The sequence below is a fragment of the Eleutherodactylus coqui genome, chromosome 1 (assembly GCF_035609145.1).
Source record: "Eleutherodactylus coqui strain aEleCoq1 chromosome 1, aEleCoq1.hap1, whole genome shotgun sequence".
Taxonomy (NCBI): domain Eukaryota; kingdom Metazoa; phylum Chordata; class Amphibia; order Anura; family Eleutherodactylidae; genus Eleutherodactylus; species Eleutherodactylus coqui.
Window position 1 is genome coordinate 334,249,322 of NC_089837.1, and position 20,171 is coordinate 334,269,492.

The window sequence follows — 20,171 nt, forward strand, 5'->3', positions numbered from 1 at the left end:
TAGTTTGAACGTTTTTATTCGATTACCCCGATCACTCAGTCCTGTTGGCATCTTAAGGGCAAGTTGGTATTTTTGCTGTACAACAAAACAAATTTATAATCTTCGTGAATAAAACGAAAATTAGACTTTAGAAAAATCACCCATATCACTTGAAAGTGTCAATAAAAAGTATGTAATCTAGATGGCAAGGACATAAAAAAAGTGAACAGTTGAAATCAAGCATCTCCTCTCAACACCATTAAAGGGGCCATCATGTATATTCCCACATAATGTGACATTGAGTGGCATAGCGCCAACAGCCTGATGATGTACTCCTTGGAATCATCAAGAACCGGTTGCTGCGCTATGCTCAGTTAGTTGGAGGCTCCGGTGAAACATGGCAATATATTATATCTTGGATCTAGGTATATAAATGCAGACTGGGCTGCCCGGTGCTGCAGATTGGTATGGGCCCAGCCAATGATAGACAAGCACATAAATGACACTGACTGCAGTTGGGACTTGCTGTGAAATGATGTGATGTGTGGATTAGCGGTGAAGCTGGATTAGCATTTACTGAAGGTCATCACAGTTTTAGACAACTGACACTGAAAAGGTCACTAACAAGTTAAGGTTTGTTTCTGTTACAAGGAACGGGCCTGTCAGTATTGGTCTTCCGCATGACTCGGTGGTAACTACACTGCTAATTTGTGATGCGTGTCGAGTTTAATATGCCAACTCCTTCATTCCTCTGCGGCAGATGATTAAGATCCCGCAAGGGTTATTGTTCTGCTAGGAGAGCTTCTTGACAACACAGCCTTACCTGGAAGTGTAGACAAGCATCTCAAGTGATGAATGTGTACAGAATCATATAGTCTGCCATGGGGGAAGGAGCAGAGGCAACCTAGGAAATGAATAAGGGAAAGTACATTCCTAAATAACATACTACAATATGTAAAGCTTCTCACACTTTCTTTATTTTCATTGTCTCCAGCGTTTCTCCTCAATACAATAACACATACAGCCAAATTAATGAAGCTCATCAGCATCTGCAGCTCGCAAGGTTGGGGGGTTAGAAAAACAATGAACATATTATTTCCAGTATTGTATTATTATCATCCTACGGTACTTGTTCGTATGGTGTTGTCATAGCGATAGTAAATGTATATTATATAGCAAGTATACACTTGGGGGGGGGGGGGGGGGGAATCGAGCACTAGCAGTTGTCATTTTGCTGCCAAACTCAGCATGCAGTTCCATCTCAGGCAGATATGCAAATGATTAGAGTTGTGGTGTGATTAGATAAACAGTCTTGCCATCCTAGGCCCTAAAAGTGGTTCCACCCTTGTCCTATAAAAAGGTTCTCAGAGGCTCCTTGTGTGTAGTGGGCCTCTTTTTTATCTTCTGTAGAGCTCGTTTACCACTAGACGCCTCTACAATGCAATTGAAGAGATTTCGCCAAGTTAACAGAGTTTGAGAGGAGGTGCTTTATTGGAATACAAGAAGCTGGATGGTTGTATCGATGAACTGTCCGCCACCTGAGCCGCTCTGACCAGACTGTTAGGAGATCTTAGAACCAGTTGATATATGAGGGCAAACACACAAGGCAACTGGGCTCAGAACGCCCTCGACGGGCCACCGGTAGAGATGATTTTCTGATAGGCACAAGCAGCTCCAACTGCTTTGTTGTCCACCATCCAAACAGGTGACACCATTGTTACAGGTCCCTTAGTCTGTTGGAACCATTTCCAGGCGCTTGGCTGCAGGACATTTGGTCTTACAGTGCCCATGACATGTACTGCCTTTACAGTGGTGTCGTGAACAACTAAATTGGACTGCTATGGAGTCGAAACGGGTCGTCTTTAACAACAAATTCAGGTTTAGTTTGGGCCTGACGGGCGGGTATGTTTTTGTCTCGAGACCTAGGGTTGAGCCCCTCAATCCTGCCTTTGCTGTGGAGGGGCACACTGCCCCCACTGCTGGTTTGATGGTCTGGGGGGGCATTGCATACAACAATTGGTTACCCCTAGTAGTGGTACGGGAGACAATGACAGCTCAGCGGTATGTTCAGGATAATGTCAGCCACACACAGTGTGTCACAGAAATGCTTCCAGAACACTGCCACACTTCTGTGGTCTTCCTGGTTGGCAGATTTATTGCCAATAGAACATCTATGGGACCATCGGAGATTCCACCTTTGACAGCCTGCGAGTTTGCATGATCTAGAGGCTCAGTTAAAATCACAGAGGTAAGAAAAAATGCTCAAAGCCATAACTCACAGAAAAAGAGGCCAGGTACAAGATATGTACTGCAGGAAATGCTCAATCGCCATGTACCCTGATAACATGCAGTAAGCCAGACAGCTATATAGAGGAGTGAAAATGTTCAGGTGCCCGCTGATTGATCAGCCACTCAACTCAACCCAGGGTGGGGGAGAGGCGAGTGCCAACAGACCCAGCCCGCACCATATGAACCGATACCAAGGATGACCGCCATAGATATGTGTGCCACTGACTAAGCAGTGGATTGCCCTGCATTAATAAGTGTGCCACACTGGGCTCCTCCAGCATCTATAGCAAACTGCATCCATAAAAAACACACGCTGATAAATGCGGGTGTTAGTATTTTAGGCCCAAAACACGTAATCTGGCGGCCAGGCCACCACACGTACGCCAGAATCTATGCACTCTAACAATTAACTACATAAAATCACAGAGGTGAGAAATGCTCAAAGCCATAACAACAGAAAAAGAGGCCGGATACAAAATATGTACTACAGGAAATGCTCAATCGCCATGTACCCTGGTAGCATGCAGCAAGCCACATTGCAATATAGAGGAGCAAAACGTTCATTTGCAGACTGATGAGCAGCCACTCAACTCAACCCAGGGTGGGGGAGGGGTGACTGCCTATATAGCAATCTGGCTTATTCCATGCTTTGAGGTCAAATTGCGATTAAGTATTTCCTGCAGTATATATCTTGTATCTGGCCTCTTTTTCTGTGAGGTAGAGGGTCAGTTAAAGCCAATATGCAGTGATAGGCCTCAGGATACCATACAGAACCTGTATGCCTCCATGCCCGCCCGTATCACATCTTGTATGCAAGCTAGGGGTGATCCAACAGGGTACTAGAGCCTCCATGCCCACCTGTATCACATCTTGTATCCAAGCTAGAGGTGGTACAACAGGGTACTAGAGTCTCCATGCCCACCTGTATCACATCTTGTATCCAAGCTAAAGGCGGTACAACAGGGTACTAGAGCCTCCATGCCCGCCTGTATCACATCTTGTATCCAAGCTAGAGGCGGTACAACAGGGTACTAGAGTCTCCATGCCCACCCGTATCACATCTTGTATCCAAGCTAAAGGCGGTACAACAGGGTACTAGAGCCTCCATGCCCGCCTGTATCACATCTTGTATCCAAGCTAGAGGCGGTACAACAGGGTACTAGAGTCTCCATGCCCGCCTGTATCACATCTTGTATCCAAGCTAGAGGCGGTACAACAGGATATTAGAGCCTCCTTTCAAGGGGTGAGTTTTCTGCAATAAATTCTCCTTCAGCTCTGATATTGTAATCACTTACTAATATCAATATTACAATAACATCTGGAAGGTTTCATTCCATTTCGACAACTCCTTCTAGACGCTTCATGGTTTTTTTTTTACAATGAGTGTAAAGGGCACACTGATTCAGGACACGCTTCTGTCAGACAGGTCAATGGGAAATGGTATTAGTTGCTTTCACTAGGATTTATAAAATAATATTGTACAATTTTTGACAATATTTTCATCATTGCCGAGCGTCAAGGTAATGTGTGTCCTTAAAGGGGCTGTCTACTTGATGAGCTAATTACAGGAGGGAGTCCTGATTATGTGATCCCCGAGATTAGCTGTCATCACCAACCAGAAAAATAATGCAGGTTGCCTTAGTTTTTCTGAAGAGGTGTTTGCAGCGCCTGTTGAAGTCAGTTATCCATTAGTGCAATGTTTATGGATGCACTGCTTCTTTCAGGGGGGAGAGCTGCTCTTTTTGGTAGCATACAAGAGGGTGGTCTTAAGTATGGCATCCCCTTCTGTATCATCAATGTGATTTCACAGGGCATAAATAAAAGGGTTGTGAAAAGATGAAAGCTCTATTAAAAGGAAGAGTTCACGTAAAAACAATAAAAAGACATCATTTTGTGTGAAATAAAAGTCCTGCTCACCCTCGAGGAGGCCTAACAACTTATACATTTTGACTGCATTGGAAAATCTGCAAACTTGCTGTTGGAGCTATAGCAGTAGTAATTTCTGTTCTATGTGTGGTATAAGCAGCTAAAAGGTCCTGCTCATCACATACAGAACAAGACCTTCTGGGTCTGGGTGCAGGTTTACCTCAGACCAGGTCCTCTAGCTATAAGGGGTACAAAGGTGGCACTCGATACCGAGCCTTAAGGTCTCTCTATTACATAAAAAACCACCAGTATTATAAATGGCACATGGATGGTTAAGCCATATTACAAAACTTTTATTGGGGCCCCCTACATTTAGTTTCTGCCTGATATTTTAAGGTTCTAGTAATGCCCGTCTGCTAATGTTGCATCAATGGGCTTCTTCAGAGACCCAACGATGTAGAGGAAAGTTGTAGGGGGGCCCCCATGCTGAACTTTTTCATCTGGGCCCCTGAGCCTTTAACTACGCCTCTGCCTCAGACTGTTCCATCAACCCTGCAACAAAGCAGTTCTCATCTACATTATTATTGGGACTGTTTTTATATCAGGCATCAGCAGAGATATAGTGTAGCAACTAATTTTTTCACATGTTGCCTAAGATCCTGGCCATTCATTTTTCCTTGTCCTTGCCTGATTTTACAACGGATATCTAAGGTTTATGTAATGTTACTGTAAGATCAATTGTAGAGCTGTTGCTAGAATGCAATGGTAAACTGTGGTATAAAGCTTCTTGTTCTTTATACTTCAGTTTTCTATAACTAGTGCTTTTAAAAAAATCCCATATCATCTGGATTCTAACACTTTTTCCATTTTGTTTTCTTCTAAAGCCATTAAGAGGACGCATGGGTTCCCTGCAGAGCTGGATGGACTGTTGATTCCACAATGTCATGTAAACACTAGTAGCGGTTAACCCAAGATCAGTGGGAAAGCAGAAGGAAAAATGGAAGAACTCTATAAAGAAACACCAGACCTGCAGATGGACTTGAATAGCAATCCCTCCACTATTCCGAACAAACTGGAGAATGGGGTCACACAACTGATCACTGCAGAAGCCTGGAATATCAATCCTACAGGTCTGATGAAAAAAGCACTTTCCCCCCTTGTGACTGTGCCAGCTACCCCGATCCTTAACCCCTCATCTGAGTCCCAGAGTGGGGTAGCTCTGAAAGTGGCTGCAACTGTTCTTCAGCCTATTTGCTTGGGAGAGAGCCCAGTGGTTCTGCCAATACATTGGCAAGTTGCCGGTAGCACACCCCCTCAGATGAACACCAACAGCAGCAGCACACCCTATGTTATAACAACACAAGGTCCTATACCACTGCCGGTGCTTTTGGAGCAGCATGTTTTTCAGCACTTGAATTCCCCATTGGTGTTGCCTCAAGCACCTCCATGCCCTGGCTCGACCATCCAGAACCACCTCTTCCCAGGAACTACTACTACTACTGTTGGTCAACCACAAATATTAGACCAGAAGACTTCCAGTCCTGTACAGGAAACTGTACTTCCACAAGTCTTTCAAACACCAGGCTTTTCCGCTGTACTTCAAGATTTGTTTCCACCACCAAGTTTAGGAACACCTCCTTGTCATTCGGCTCCAGATTATGCCTCTGCTAATATAAACTCAGTTCCCCCTCAGGTCTTCAACTCCCCTTTATCTCCTTTAGTTCCACCTGCCACACTCCTCGTACCATATCCGGTTATTGTTCCCCTGCCAGTGCCTCTGCCTATACCAATCCCAATACCATTCCCAGTGCCACAGACTGAAAAGGACTGTAAGGGAAATGTGGACCTTCCTAAACCTACTGTTGAAATCCTTAAGATTTGTAAAGCCACCCAAACCACCCTAGAGAAAGAAGAGGTTAAACCTTTCGAATTCACAGCAAAAACTGAATTTCCACAGTTCCATCGACACTCAGTCATTAAAATTAACGAAAATGAAGCACTTGATCTATCACTGAAAACGGAGCCACTGGTTAATAATGAAACAAGTCCTGAGGTACTTCAGGAAGATGGCGTATTAGATCTGTCAGTCCCTGTGCACAAGAGATGTGCGAGCACCAGTACTCAAGTTGGTGCATCCGCATCCAGTATGTCTCAATGTGACCCTGTGAGTCCTTCAACAGGTAAGAACTTCCCTGCTACGTTTAACCCATCTGTAGTCCATAACGAGCTGACACAGAAACAGGACAGTCGTGTCATCTGCACCAACACAGCTGAGGTGTTGCGCCAACAAAAATGGGTTTCAGAGCCAAGCAGTAGAGCTAGTTATGAGCCGAAAATGTCCAACAATATTGAGCTGGTGAGTAGTTCCCAAACGGCAAAAGTCATTGTTTCTGTGAAAGATGCCGTTCCGGCCATATTTTGTGGCAAAATAAAAGGACTTTCTGGTGTGTCGACTAAAAACTTTTCCTTTAAGAGAGACTTGCCACAGGACTCTGTGATGCAGAGCTACGATATGAAGAGTCAGGCAGAAGCAAGGGAGAATGCCGATGCTTTACGAAAGCCAGTGAAAAACCGAGGCATGAAGCTAAAGAAAGTGAATTCCCAAGAGATACATATCCTTCCAATCAAAAAGCAGAGACTGGCAGCTTTTTTCCCTAGAAAATAGTAGTTGTCCAAATGCGCAGTCCAAAAAGGTGCTGCAAGAAACGTGGCGTTTACTAATGCAAAGACGAGGGATTCTTCTAATGCTGTCTTGTTGACACTTGGACTACAGAGACAGCAGTTTTTTATTCATTTTGTGAAGGTAAGAACAGAATCTACTCAGACAGCAAGTGAATACCTTTACATTTGTAATTTATTACATTGGGGAGAGCAATGGGAAATAGCTACAATATCTACTATGGTTTTTGTAACTTGTAATGGCCCACAAAACTTATTTTTAAGCAGATTGCACATTTTATGCAGCTTTTACTAGACTGATGGGTTGGCCAATGCGGTTTTTACTGCCAAGATTTACTTATATGCTGTATTTAATATGAATAGCTACATTGCATATTTAAAATAAATGTTCGTATGTGTTCATGATCCTCTGTCTTGTGCCTGTGTTATGTTGGCTGAAAAAAGGGTTAAAACTGTATATCTAATACTCTCCAAGCCAGGGGAAGCAAAACAGGATAATCGCATTTACGGTTTTTGCAGAGATTAGTGCAAATTAGTGCAGTGGCATAAATAGGGACTTGTGCCCGCTATTCAACAAATAAAACAAAAAATATACCTTGACACAGGGCGATCATCGCCCAAATTACTACAAGAAACAGCAAATTCGGGCGATAGTCATCCTGCATACAAGCTTGAGTAAACTTAGAGTAACTGCAATTTTTCTAAAATTTTGACCTATCATAGCAACATTTCAAAAGCTTTGATCAGTGGAGATCAGAGGGCTGAGACTTTCACTGATCGCCAAAATAAAGGAGCAGAAGCAGTCAGTTAAGTGGGTGATGTTCTGCTTGAAAACCTTGGGTCCAGGTATTCATGGACATTTTGCTTAGACATGTACCACCTCCCTAAACATCATTGGAGACTACATGGCATGGTTGTCTCTTTCAGCAGGATAATGCGCCATGCCACACGGCAAAAATTATTCGAGGCAGAGGAACATTTTTTGAGGAACATGACAAAGTTCAAGGTGTTGACTTGTCCTCCCAATTCTCCAAGGTTCTCTCAATCTCATCTGAGCGTCTATGGGATGTGCTGGAAAAACAAGTTTGATTTGTACAGGCCCCATCTTGCAAAAAATGAAATCTGCAGTGAAAATCCATAACATAAGTTGACATGTTGGGGTTTAAAATCTGCACTGCAGGCCAATTCCATGGTGATAATTTATGAAGGGCAAATAGATTTGGTAAATTCTCATCCACATTGCTGCTACCATAAATAAACACTGCGGATTTTCTGCTTGCAAATTTGCAGCGTATCCACCCCTATGTGGCTGTACCCTAAGGCCTCATGTCCACTAGGAAATTTGGGCCCATGCGGATTCTCCAAGCACAATCTGGCAGCGGATCCATTTTTTCTCGCAGACATGAGGCCTGAAAATTGATTTCTCTTACCTGTCCGGACGCAGCGGATCTTCCCTCCATCGCGGCCGATCTTCTTTCTTCAGCCTGGTGGATGTGCTCGGCACGCTGCGCGCATGCGCCGTGCACTCCTTTTTTTTTTTTTAAACTCCTGCTCTCCCGCGCCACAGAGCAGAAATTCAGCTGTGTGTGTGCCGCGGATATGGATGGTTTCTATGGAAGCCTGCAGGAGACCCGCAGAAATCTGAGCATGCTGTGGGTGATTTCCCGCACGTGTGATTCGCACGGCAGGGAAAAAGGACATCTGCAGGTATTTACTTACCTGCGCAAATTTTTTAATTATAATTGTCAGGTGGACATGAGGCCTAAGGGTGCTTAGAGAAGTATTCCCATCTTGTAAAGTGATGAGATATCACCAAGATATGCCAAATACTTTTTCCCTATGCAGTCTGCTTCCAGCTACCAGGCTGTGCAGGGAACAGGAGTGTGTTGTAGTAGATTGCACAGCTGGTGGATGGATACAGCACTAAATCAGTGTTGTGGCCTCTTTTAGTCTCAGGATTAGTGGAGGTCCCAGAGGTCAGTGAGTGAAAGCATATTCTAGCATTATGCCATCACTTTAAAAGACCCCTAGTAACCGTGCAGTGCCCTACTATAAGAGGTCATAATTAAGAAAGGAGTACCAGAATATGAAAGAGCAAGTTTAGGTCTACTCACACAGATCATGATCAGGGGTATATACGGAGTTAATTTGATCCAGAAATATTATCCGGCTGCCTTGGTGGAAGGAATTGGCTCACCCTCCATAAGGAAAAACTGGATGCGGTTGTCTAAGAGTATTTTTTCTCTCTTCTAAATCAAACAAACTGAACCGAGAAAGATTAAACTTTATCTCTACCTCCATGCAACTTTGTATGTTTAGTTCTGAAAAGCTGTGCCCAACTGTTGAACGCATGTAGGGTATGGCATACAGGAAACCTGGGAATTAGTACATATAAATATACCTGCTATTTCAGTGCCTTATCTTTCTCTGCCCTTCCCATCTGGTTTATTTTTTCCTCATTCTTCCTGCCCGAGTCCTTTGACAGATCCGGCTTGTTCAAGTATTACATGAAAAAAAAGAAGCCTTCTACATAAGCTCTTACCAGTCAGTAATAATCAGGGAGTGATGAAACCCCCAATTCATTTTAATGAAGAAAAGAATAGTTGTCACCATTAATAAATGGAACCAATTGAGTTTTGACAGAGATTCTAATACATGTCTAATCAAAATGCAAAATGGCTCTTTAGATACAAAAGAAGAAAAATGAAAGTAATACAGGAATTCTATCTTTTGGGAGCAAGGAGAAGCTCCGTTCACATCACATTTATGGCTTCTATTCAACTACACTTGTTCAGATTTTTCAGGTGGAGGTCTAACGGACACTCTTTTAGCCTTCCATAGGCCAATAGAACCCTATGGACATGTTTAGCACATATATTGGGAGCTATTCCAGTGTATACACTGCCATAGATCACAAACAGGATGTGAACACAGCCTAAGGCCTCCCCCTCACACCGACATTTTGTTAGCGTTATGCGCTGCGCCTTCAGCACTAAACTGTTAGAGGCTCCCATTGTTTTCAATGGAGCCTCTCACACAGCCTCAGACAGCCGCTCGATCACTGCGCTTTTCAAGCGGAGTCTGTTCTACTTTTGAGCGTGTAGCGCTCCTCATCAATGATGAGGAGCGCTGAAAGCTGGCGTAAGCCGCAGCATTACTGCGGCTGAAAAAAGGCGTAAATCACGGCGCTTACTGCAACGCTTGTGTGAGGCAGGCCTATGGACCCGTTTACATGGAAGAATTATTTTATTGCTGAAATGTGGGAATCTGAATAATAATCATCCGTGTAAGCGCTGACAGCGACTGAACGACGAACAATTCGTTCGCTTATTGTTCAGTTTAGGCAGGCATAACAATCAAATGGCGATCGTCTTGTTTACGGTGAATGGAGCCATGCTGCTGGGAGCGATCTCCATTCATTGAAGGATTATTGCTACTGTGTAAAAGGAGTGATAATCGCTGGGACGACGGTCATCCCATCTACAAGGCCAGACATATCTTCTGAGATCTAACACTGGAGAACGATGTGTAATCAGGTGCGGCATATTTTTAAGTTCAATTCTATGTTGCTTTACTGGATGACATTGACTTACGCTGAATTACAATATGCTTTGTTGCACTTGTCCACCACAAACCAAACCACCGTGCCTGTAGCGTGTGAGCAGCGCTTACAGCTCCTACGAAGTATCACGGTATGATCGATGTGGTTACCGTCTAGGAAATAAACAGCCCAGATGCAAAATTGAAAAACTGCAATTTATCACAAGATTCTCAGAATAGAAGCATTCAACTGTTACATGATAAACATTATCTCAAAAAATTCATAAAATAGCCAATTTGTGAAACAAAGATAAGTACATCCAAATTAAATGAGGTTAAACATAAGAAGAGCATCACCTGAATGGCATTAAGGACTTGTGCGGGGACTCCAAGTGATGGTTCTCAATGTTTTACACGTACCAATACGAAGATGATGCACATTCACAGAAAATATTACAAGGTTTATTTTATGGATTTGGCACTATGGGAAGGAGGAAAGCTAAACATATGCTTGTGTTGACTCATTTGTTGAGTCAGTGAAGGTCTAGTGCATCCAGCTACCCTTAGATTATACAATCAAGTAGTGCCTGTAACCAACGGGGCATATTTCTTGCGAGAAATAAGAGATAAGACTGGGTTTTCAGCCTTCACTGATAAATCTCATTCTAGACAAAAATAAATGATACCTTTGGGTAGAATATCATTTTCCAGTATTCACTGGTGAAAAGCTTAGGGTATGCCACTCAAGCAGAAGGAATGATTGCACCCACTAAACAGACTTGCTGACCAATTGTTTGAAATACACACCCTGAGGCGAGTCGTGTGACCCCATTTCCTACAGTCCTATGAAACAAAAAGAGAGAGGAATTTAATGGATGCAATTCGGTCTACTACTTCTGCTTCGATGGCGTACCCAGGTGACGTAACCTCAAGGGAAACTGTCTTGGTGACAGCCTCTTAGTTCTTCGGCCTTAACTTCACAAGTATTGATGAACTATCCTCAGGATAGGTCATTAATAGTTGATCAATGGGGGTAATGCAGGCACAATTCCCACTGAATTCATTGGCCACTACAATATGTATGGAGTTATTAGCAGTCAGGACAACAGTTGATTGATGGTCTGGGCTCCTGAGCGTCAGACCCCGCTGAAAAGCTGTTGATGACCTATCCCGAGGACAGGTTATCAATTATTTACGGCTGGACAAACACTGTAATTCTGGAAGGAAAACATCCAGTAGTATGGATGTTTTCCATCCTTGGCTTCCTGCGAAAACTGAAGGTGCTGGACTAGGGTCGTAGCCCAAACAGTAGAAAACAGAACTTCACACCCAGTAATGCTCTTACACCGTTTTCACGCAGCGAAGAAAATTATGCAAGATTTGTGCGTTGAGAAACCCCATTCTTTTGAATGGGGATCATGAGCGATTTTTTTTTCCTGCATCGCGGCACGGAGAAAAATTGCAACATTTCCTATCTATCCCTCGGAACACATTGCACCGCATCTTGTTTTCAAAGCCCGACACAGCATCGCATGGTGTGTAAGATGCACGCAAATACGATGCAAGGTTTACCCATTAAAAACAATGGAAAACACTCCGCGATCCTACTTCCCTGAAGTGCGGCAAGGTGGTTTTAAAACAAAAACGCCTCGCATCCACGGGTACATCGCATGTTGGCGAGCACAATATTGGGCTGAGTTTCACGGCCCAATATAGGACTCACCCTTGTGAAATTAGCCTCAGAGTAAAGTGTTTTATTTTGCATTGGTGATCCACACTCATGTAATATTTCGGTCCAATATGGACCTTTATCATACACTGAATAAATTGACAAAAAATATTCTGAATTACCAAAGGAAGTCATGGAACAAACTATTAATATGATCATATACATAAGTGCATGTGTATCTACTTCCTATTACAGATGAGCGAGCATACTCACTAAGGACAACTGCTCGATCGAGTAGTGCCTTATTCGAGTACCTGCCCACTTGGGAGCAAAGATTCGGCTGCCGGCGGCGGCGGGTGGGGAGCGGCGGGGGAGAGCGGGGAGGAACAGAGGGGAGATCTCTCTCTCCCTCTCTCCCCCCTGCTGACTGCCGCAACTCACCTGTCACCCGTGCCGGCAGCCCAACCTTTTCTTCCAAGCGGGGAGATACTTAGCGAGTATGCTCGCTCAGCTCTACTTCCTATGCATTATTCAGCCATGTATACAGTCCCTTTAATACTCTGTTACATAAGATCAGTTGTAATTCTGTATAGGTTGGTCACTTTATTTAGTGATATTGGACCGAAACCTCACAGGAGTGTAATGACCATTACAATATAAACCACTTTACCATACTGTGTGTTCTAAGTTCTGTCTTCCAAGGAATGCAACATCAAATTTTTAACAAAACGTGAATTTAAAATGAAATGCTTAAAAAAGAAACACAATGAAGAACAAAGCGTTAACAGAGTGAAGAACATTACAACACACATCTGCTGGAACCTGAGAAATAACTGAAGTAAGTGTTCCCTCACGAGCCGCTGTAGAAAATACACATTAACTTCCTGTTTACAAATACATTATAGGACTTGTATGTACATATACAAAAGGCAGTACGAAACTGAATACAAATTCATGTTAACACTGCAGATTCCTGTAAGAAATAGTCCGGTCCCTAGCTGCACTATTACATACATTCATTGTTCTCTTGAAACGCAGTGCACATTCTTGTCCCTGATCTAGAAAACCATTGGCAGCGACATGACCCCCACGGTGCTCGGAGATAGGTGTCCAGGCGAAATTCTCCTTAGCAAAGAGCTTATAATTACTAGCAATATGGATGAACAGAGATGAAAAATTGGCCACTATGCATAAGAACAGAAAGTACAATATATACAATATACACCTTGTATACAAACTGGAAACCTTAGCGTATTGCATAGAACAGGGTATACTTTGCCAGGAACAGATCTTCAAGCTGAATGCATCAACGGTTCAAAGTACAGTACAGAATGTCCTGCATGTCTGCAATATGTGCACTCCACAGATTATTGCTATGGTTCTTACACCACCAGACGGTAATTGGTTTTCATAAACCAATATGTTCTCAGCAGCCCCATAAATATACCAGAGGAGAGAAACCATCATATACGGCAGAACACTAGGCAAACGTCACAATACATTGACAATAGGTTTCATGAAAAGAAAAGAAAATCCCAAGATCTCCTTTCCAATTAATAAGATGGGACAAAATGAAAGACACATACTGCATATCATTTGTTTTCCGTTAAACTATTGCAATCAAAGGGGATACATTTCTCTTGTACATAAGGACTCGCTTACAGAAAATAGCTATGACACTATCAATGCAGGACGTACAGGAACAAGCAGAAGCATTATATAATGAGGTCCTGTCCTCTGTGTTTCCTGCTCATTGATTGAACCCCGGGTCCAGTGACAGTTTATGTCAGGAGTCCTGTCAGTTCATCTTTGTCACATGGACATTGTGTGGATCATTATCCGCACAGCTCCTAATATAGCCAGAATACTGATTTGGATCCATACAGTGTCCCTTGGACACAGGAGCAGAGACTGCCTGTCACCTTAATTGATGACATCTCAGGGACTTTTATACGATCCTTGTGCTTGTTCTTGGAGGAGTAGATTAGGAGGAGTGACTACAGGCGGCATTTTTCAGTGAGCTTGGGACATCATACTGACAAATTCTGCATTGCAGTAGTAAGGTTTGCCCACCAGGATCCATACACTTATATTATTAGGAAAGTGCACATAGTGTGTAGATACTGGAACTTCAGCACTAACAATCTGATATATAGTGGAACTTCTCCACAATAACCCCGCAGAATCCAAGCTGTTTATAGCCTCCTGTATTCCACATACAGTGGACTGTCAGAGATGCGCCTGATAGACCGAGAAGCTGCAGTCACTCCAGAAAGGTCAATGCTGACATTTCTGGCAACGATAGTCTATGAAAAAAAGTCTCGGTAACCCTAAGACAAGGATACTCTGAAGACATGTTTCTCCAATACTGAAAAAGATGTAAAAATAAGGACAGCCAGGCTGTAACGCTCCAGCTCAGCAGGGAGATGTACTGCGTACCGGAAGGATGCCACAAGACATCTCCAAACGAGAAGCGCTGCTGTAATTGGCAGGAAAAAGCCCAGACGACTACTGACTAACCTGGTAATGAAGGAAGGTAAAACTTCTGGTCAGGAAACGGTTAATACATCAAAGCTCATTAGATGATTGCCTCCTTTTATCGGCATACCGATTATATTGTGACAATATAAGAAGGAAAACAAAATGGTTAAAATGAATTCCAGTACCGACTTCTAAGATGCCTACTAAATAGGCACAAGTCTTCCTCATTTGGCCACAGGACTGCTCTGGATAGGCTCAGCAGATCATGCAGCTCCCATTACGTAGTCCTAAATCGGACCCGTCGTGTAGCATAAGCAATCCTATTTGCTGGCAGCTTGTTATAAAGCAGGAGTAGCTGAGCAGATTAGGGCCTTGTTCACACGAGTGTGGTTTTAGCGCAGCATAAGCGCGTGATAAGATCACGTATAATACAACCAATGGTTTGCTATGGAACCGTTCAGATTAAGGAATTTTAGATTTGCAAAAACCTTGCACCTAACAAAGGTAGAATATGCAACTGCAAAGCTCGCATCTAAGGTCTGTGCTGTGAGAAAAGATAGGACCTGACCTATCTGTGGTGCGTGCTGCGCTGGAGTTCCCAATCGTGTGAACGGGCAATTTCACTGCTAATTAAGCTCGAGACTTAATAGCTGCACTAAAACCAGTGAACAAGCCCTAATATATAGTTTTATGGGGGAAAAATTCTGTATAACATGTCATTTATTGTCTGCTCATTCTAGACTTGGGAGTCCAGCAGGCGATCCTATTCAGTGCCTTCCTGTATAAGAAATGACTGTTAGGACGGCCCACTGGACCAAATGACCAAAATAAATGCCAAGTTAGAAGCAGTATTTTTCCATAAAACTATATACCCAATTTCTCCCCAAATAAGACCTACCTTGTAAATAAGCCCTAGCATAATTTTTCAGGATTTTCGGGAAGATTGAAATATAAGCCCTACTCCAAAATAAGCCCTAGTTAGTTCATTAAAAAAAAGTCAATAGGAATACTTTGGGTGCGTGAAAAAAGCTGTAAAAACACAATTGCTGCATTTCTATAGCATTTTTCACGCAGGTCAGCTGAGTCACTTACCCAGTGGACTCCGGCCAGATCCTTCCCGCTACTCTCCAGTCCCAGGCTCAGCCAATCAATGCAGCTCTCAAAGAACAATCACAACCATTGATTGTGGAGGCAGGATTTATGACTCCTGTACCCAGGAAGTGATCCTGTGTCGGCGGCCGAGGGCTGTGTCGGCGTTTTTATTGCTCAGTATACACAGTAAAAACGCCAACAACAACAAATGTCTGAGCACTTGTGTGAACAACCATAAAGGTTGGAAATACCAGGCTACACACACAGATCGAGTAGTCCTGCTGTGGTCAAAATAAGACATCCCCTAGAAATAAGCCCTAGCACATCTTTTGAGGCAAAAATTTATATAAGACCCTGTCTTATTTTCAGGGAAATTGCATCAATCTGCTAGAGCTCATCATTCTCTATAACATACTGCCTGCAGATGCAATAGGTTCCCTTTAAGGACTGATAACAATAGTAATACAAGTCATTAGCTGAAAGTCATTTCATAATTCTTAGTCTGTGGTGTCCCCAACAAAGAGGAGCATTAGCAATTTAGTTTATATCAGCAGCTGTGATAGGTCATACTCCAGAGAGGAACGGAAAGAAAACTTCCTCCACAGGGTCTACGCACAGCTGACAGGACAAAGTTAAAAGAAACACAGAAAGCCTGCCATAAAATGGAAAGGAAACGTAATCCTGCCACAGAAATAGTGACAATAAGTAAGCTCACTCACATTACAGGTCTGTGATGCATCACCAGGAGGCTAATGTGTTTCCAATGTTTGAGCCTTGAGATTGCAGAACAATTATAAAACAATGAAAGCAAAGATCAGTCACAGCTTTCTTTTGTTCAGAGGAACTGCAAATGTCAAGCACTACCTCAATGTTAAAGGGAACCCGTCACCATCATCTCAGCCCTAGACATAACCTCACTGACCAGCAGGGGAAAAAAAATCAGCAAAGAAGAGTCATCTGGCTGAGAAGAGTCCAGCTGCTTAGTGAGCTGCTGAGCTAATTACGCCCCCTTTCCATTGACAGATGGGGTTTGCAGTGTATTAGAGGATGTAACAAGTGGTCTATCAACAGAATGAGGTGTGTTTGGCTTTGGAACTTAATTGTGGAGGCACATGGGCTCACTGGATAAAAGAGAGGGCATTAGAAGTGACTGATGTTTCATCCCATCGGCAAAAAGTCAGTTCTGGGTTGAGATAGTGATGACGGATTCCCTTTTAGCTTTATAAACGCCACTGCAGTCAACTTCCCCTCACTACAATGGGCACCGCTTTGGGAATTAGCCTTTTGGTTAAAATAAAAAACGTTTGGTGAATAGTTGTGCACGGATTTGTACTCAGATGTTACTTGATTGCCACCTACAAGCACCACAGTGATGACAGACAGAGGAATACTGAGGTTTACAGAAAAATACTTTAGATATTTAGTGTCTGCATTAATTTACAGAGGAGGTATATTGTAGCCGCTGCAAGCTCCTGGCTCAAGAGGAATCAAAAAGGTAGAGACAGCTCTGAGGTAAATCCAATAATGTCACTTGTGCCCAAACTCTTAGTACTTTCCTTGTTTGAGTCTTTCAATATGATAACACAGCTTCAAAGCTGGGCCAAGTTTCAGTCCCATATATTTCATTATCATGTCACTCCGAAGTAACAAAAAAGCAGGTCCGTCAATTTCCTGAGGAGAGAAGAAAAAAAAGTGTACAGAGTTCATTTATGGTCACATAAACGGATTAGCTCTTTAGTACAAGGTTATGCCTCTTATTAGGAGGCACCATGCAGATCGCACCATCTAAGCAATTGGAAGGGGGGCTCCTCTAGTGTACTTTCTTTCCTTCCTCTGTGACGCAATTGCAGGATTCCAATTGGGTGTCATGGCAGCCTGGGGTCTTCTGAAGGCTCCCAGGCTTGCCATGGTTTTCAACCAGTTAAGCCCCGCGGCAGGGCATAATAGTCTACCAGTAAAAGTTCAATATACTGCAACAGGCCCCCTGCACACGGGCGGATATTCTGCCGCGGGATTTCCCGCAGAATTTCCACCTGTGCCTGTCCGCATAGGATTGTATTAGATAACGCAATCCTAGGCAGACGGACGTGATTTGTCCGTGTGACAACATACGCGGAAAACAAATCGTGGCATGTTCTATTTCTGTGCGGGTCTCATAGAGGCCCGCACAGAAAGGTCAGTGGTGATGGGCCGGCTTCTCTCTCTGCTATGCGCCAGCTGGGCAGCAGCCGGCGCATAGCAGAGAAAGAAGGCGTCGGGAGCAGGTAAGCCGCAGGCCTTTGCAGGGGCATGGGACCGCATCCCGCTGCATATTTGACAGTGAACGCTGTAAATAAACAAAAATGTAATGCCAAAATTGTAGTTTTATGTCTTAAAGTAGTAAAACATAATAAAGGCTATAATAAGGGCTCCCTCACACGGGTGACTGCGATATCGCAGCAAAAAAAAATCGTAGTTCTGTTCTGCCGATTTTTGAGCGCCAGCGATACTTTTTCTTGTGAAAAATCACGCTTTGCTGCCGCCCACGATTTTCTCACTTGAAAGTCAATTGGAGTTTCTAATGTTAAAAACACTTTGTACGAAAATCGCAGGTTTGTGCATTACGATGTGATAAAAAGGAGGATAAATAGGAGAACATGAGCTAGAAGGAAAAAAACAGACAAACAGGGAAAAAAAAGACAAAAAGATAGGACATGCTGCATTTTTTTTCCCTACACCACATCACATAAGTGAAAGCATTGTAAATAATGATTTTATGTATACCTGTCTGTCGTCTTCTGTGAGCGCTGTGGATGTGCCTGCCGGCACTGCTTTGTGCATGCGCAGTAGCTGCTGGTGCTGAGGGGGGGGGGGGGGGGGGGGGGGGACACGTATCCCGCAATACTTTCGCAGTACTCACTGCGGAAGTCTTGCGGGATGGGCGGCTTCCATTGACTTCAGTGGAAAATCGCAATCAATTTCCGCTAGTGGAGATAAAATGGCATTTTGCCATTGAATGCTACTGGGCGGTATTTGCTGCGGAGTCCGGAGGTGGACGCCCGCCGTGGACTCTGCAATGCAAATCCGCCCGTGTGCAGGAGGCCTTAATGTGGTATTGCCATAATAGTGCTGACTCACAGTATAAAGTAAACATGTCATTTTTACTGTACTGTGAAGACAGTCATAGTTCCTTGGTGGAAAGCAGATGGCTCCTCACATCTGCATGCATCAAAGTTTGTCAAGTGAATCATGTTTTTAAAACATATGCGTGACTTTCCCCAAGAAAGACAAAACAGTATTACACTGGGTAATTACGTTTATCACTAGCACTTCTCTTACGTGTTTCCGAAAGAGTTCGGCATGAGGCGCCAATGTTTGGGGATCTGCTTCCTTTACGAAGCGTATGACCTCTTCCACAGACCAGGAAGCTGGATCTTTGCTTTGTGTTCTGGAGGATTCACGCTCGGCAGAGATGAGGTCCGGCCCTGTGGTAGAGCTTGCAGCTAAAGACAAGAGATTTAGGTTTTCATTGTAGTCAATTTGTATTTCTCATTTATGCAAGAAGTGAATTATAGTTGCAATTTCAAATAAATATATAAATAGGTCCAAACTGCAAGAAGCTTATTAATGCATCACTTTACTGTCCAACCTTTATTACCCTTCTTAGAACAATTTGTGTCTCCTCAGTTCCCACTCACAAAGCTCCTAGTAATTACTAAAGCATCATACAGACAGGGAGAATGAGCATCCTCAAGAAACCTGTGGTTTGCACTCCATTAACATAATGCCTCTCTAATCTGCATTGTAGCTTTGCATATAAACCACTGCAAAACAAAAGCAAAAAAAAAGAAAGGCACTTTTATCCCCAAGGTCAGAATAATTAACCCTTTGATGACAACCTATTTTTTCCCATTTTCAGTTTTTCCTCCCCACTTTCCAAAAAATCATAAATCTTATTTATCCATTGACGTCTCTGTCTGGATTTTTTTTTAATGGGCAGAGTTGTATTTTTCAATAGTACTATTTAATGTACCATATAATGTACTGTAAGACTTTTAAAAATGTCTAAGTGGTGTAAAATGAAAAAAAACCAAAAACACGGCTTTGGGTGGAGAAGACATTAGGGACCTCGCAAAACCAATCACAGATTTTTAATTCTGCTGTCAGAACTGACACTGGAATTTACAGTTAACAGCCATAAACAGCACTGATCGCAGCTCTTGCTGGCAAGTGTTAGATGCGAGAAACACCCAGAACCCATGTATGGAGTGGGTTTGACTCACTATCCCCCTCCATACAAACCCTGAACGCAAAGAACATCCTGTGCCATAAAGGCGCTAAATAACTGATAGTAATAAATCAATTTCATATAATAAACAACAATTTGCAGTTTTATAGCGCCCAAAAAAAACTGAAGAACTTTACAAATCTGAAAAATTCTTGGCTCATTTCTGGATAAATAATGAAAAATTGATTTCTTGCCATTGTTCATTAAAAGTAAATAATAAAGCACCAGCTTTCTATGACCTGCAACTCCGCTTCCTCCTTGATACTGCAGACTGAAGCGTCTGTTCAAACGCAGATGAGTGTCCACCAG

The 20,171-nt window shown here is 43.1% G+C and overlaps 2 protein-coding genes across 6 annotated transcripts in view; one reads left to right on the forward strand and one right to left on the reverse strand.

Annotated features, from left to right (window-relative positions):
• The window catches only part of RAI2 (retinoic acid induced 2), a 72,190-nt gene extending 64,981 nt beyond the window's left edge, over positions 1-7,209 (forward strand). The window contains exon 2 of the mRNA XM_066575766.1: positions 5,019-7,209. Coding sequence (XP_066431863.1) covers positions 5,132-6,799 — 1,668 coding nt within the window. The 5' untranslated portion in view covers positions 5,019-5,131 and the 3' untranslated portion in view covers positions 6,800-7,209. The remainder of the gene's footprint in view (positions 1-5,018) is intronic.
• Positions 7,210-9,905: 2,696 nt separating this feature from the next.
• The window catches only part of SCML2 (Scm polycomb group protein like 2), a 75,634-nt gene continuing 65,368 nt past the window's right edge, over positions 9,906-20,171 (reverse strand). For 4 of the 5 annotated variants that reach the window (XM_066575728.1, XM_066575733.1, XM_066575754.1 and 1 more), the window contains 2 exons: positions 18,914-19,077; positions 10,551-17,266 (listed from right to left, as the gene is read on the reverse strand). In XM_066575728.1, coding sequence (XP_066431825.1) covers positions 17,141-17,266; positions 18,914-19,077 — 290 coding nt within the window. In that variant the 3' untranslated portion in view covers positions 10,551-17,140. Of the gene's footprint in view, positions 10,528-10,550; positions 17,267-18,913; positions 19,078-20,171 lie in introns of those variants that run through there. The other variant, XR_010786376.1, reaches the window with a different exon arrangement.